This window comes from Olea europaea, unplaced genomic scaffold (genome assembly GCF_002742605.1).
Source record: "Olea europaea var. sylvestris unplaced genomic scaffold, O_europaea_v1 scaffold21888, whole genome shotgun sequence".
Lineage (NCBI taxonomy): Eukaryota > Viridiplantae > Streptophyta > Magnoliopsida > Lamiales > Oleaceae > Olea > Olea europaea.
In genome coordinates this window covers 139-1,803 of record NW_019239898.1, presented here as the reverse complement: position 1 = coordinate 1,803, position 1,665 = coordinate 139, and the positions used below count along the sequence as shown (strand labels likewise).

General features: G+C 39.9%; 1 protein-coding gene across 1 annotated transcript; it reads right to left on the bottom strand.

The window, feature by feature from the left end:
- Positions 1-54: 54 nt before the first annotated feature.
- LOC111380705 (guanine nucleotide-binding protein subunit beta-2) lies at positions 55-1,313 on the bottom strand (the record flags this gene model as incomplete). The annotated part of the gene is made up of 3 exons (XM_023004339.1): positions 55-204; positions 393-750; positions 871-1,313. Coding segments are annotated over 3 exons (933 nt in total), but the record flags the coding sequence as incomplete, so codon positions are not given.
- Positions 1,314-1,665: the final 352 nt, after the last annotated feature.

The window sequence follows — 1,665 nt, the reverse complement described above, 5'->3', positions numbered from 1 at the left end:
TTGGTAAAAGTTGTGGATCCCATAAATATGTGGTCAAAAATGAGTTCTACGAAATGGGAGCCAAACAGGTAGTCAAGCTTGAAGACTAACCTTCAGGTTTGTATCCCAACTTCCTGTACATAAGGCACTCCCATCGGCTGATAATCCTAGACAGCTGATTCGATTGTCGTGGGAGTCATGCACGAATCCCAAATTCAAAACCATCTGTTCATTGAAACATGAGTTTTTTAAGTCGGGCCTCTAAAGAACGAATTGCATCGAACCAGAGGTAGCATAATGGCTGCAATGAAATTCAAAATACAAGAGAAAATGGAAACTCCGATGCCACATTTTTATTCAATACAGGATTGGCAATATATAGCACATGCATAATGAATAAGAATGCGATGTACCGTTGCCAACAAAGTGTCCCAGACATAGCAGTCACCGTTAGTGTACCCTGCAAAAAGGAGTCGGCCAGAGATGGAGAATGCAATGGAAGTCACAGGAGGGACGTCATTATCTCCATGAGGTTGGTAGTACACCTGCAGCTGGTGCCCAGTTCTAATGTCAAATAGTCTGCAAGTTCCGTCAGCGGAACCAGTTCCAAATCTATTACCATCTGGGAAGAACTTTACACTATTAACATCTCCCTCGTGACCATGAAAAGTACGTACTGCTCGACTAGCAACACGCATGTCCCACAGACGGGCAGTTGAATCACATGAGCCAGACACAAACATTTTAGAGTTGGATCCGTTTATTGAGATGCTGAATCAAAACAGTATGCATCAGATCACTTCTTAAACAACACACTTCAAGATAATATTTTCTTTAAAAAAAAAATAGAAAAAAAGAAGAAGAAAAAGAGATTGTCTGCATAGTGCACACCTCAGCACATCAGCAGTGTGTCCAGACTGGAATTCACCTCCAAAGACAGACGTCCTTAGGCCAGTTGTTATATCCCATAGTACACATGTTTGGTCACCAGAACTAGTTACCAAATGTGAATCTTCGTCTGGAACATACTGGCATGATGATACATAGCCCTTATGCCCACTAAGCATTCGGGTAACTGGCAGATTTCCATCCCTGTCCGTCTGAGAGTTGAGGTTAAATATTGAACAAACACTATCTAGCCCACCACAGGCAACTGACTGCCCGCTAGGAGAGAAGGCACAGGTCATGACCCATGCACAAGGAAGCTTAATTGCATGAGTTTTTTGGCTGGTGAGAGCATTCCACACTATTAATCTGCCATCTTGAGATGCACTGACTATGCGATTCTTTTCAGGAGTCCAATCCAATGAATACACCTGAAAATTCTTTTGCAATTACTTGCTGAAACATTTTAAGAATTTAAGTAAATAAGAGATATTGCATCAAATATCTGGGTTCAATTTTCTGATATTCACGACTCAATGTGAAATCCATCTTATGTATCCTACCAATTGTACAAACAAGTTACTAACAGGTTTGTGTTAATTTCTTTTGGCAACATAAATATTGCAATCCATGCCAACTAGTTGCTGTACAGAATGAGGCAAAAAAGTAGATGGCAGCCAATTTGAAGATCTAATTTGCAGCATGAAAAGATTCCTTTTCTTAATATTATGTCATGCCATTTTTATCTGGCTGTATCTGTACAAATCTATTGTAATTTTATGCCACTTCTTATAATAACTT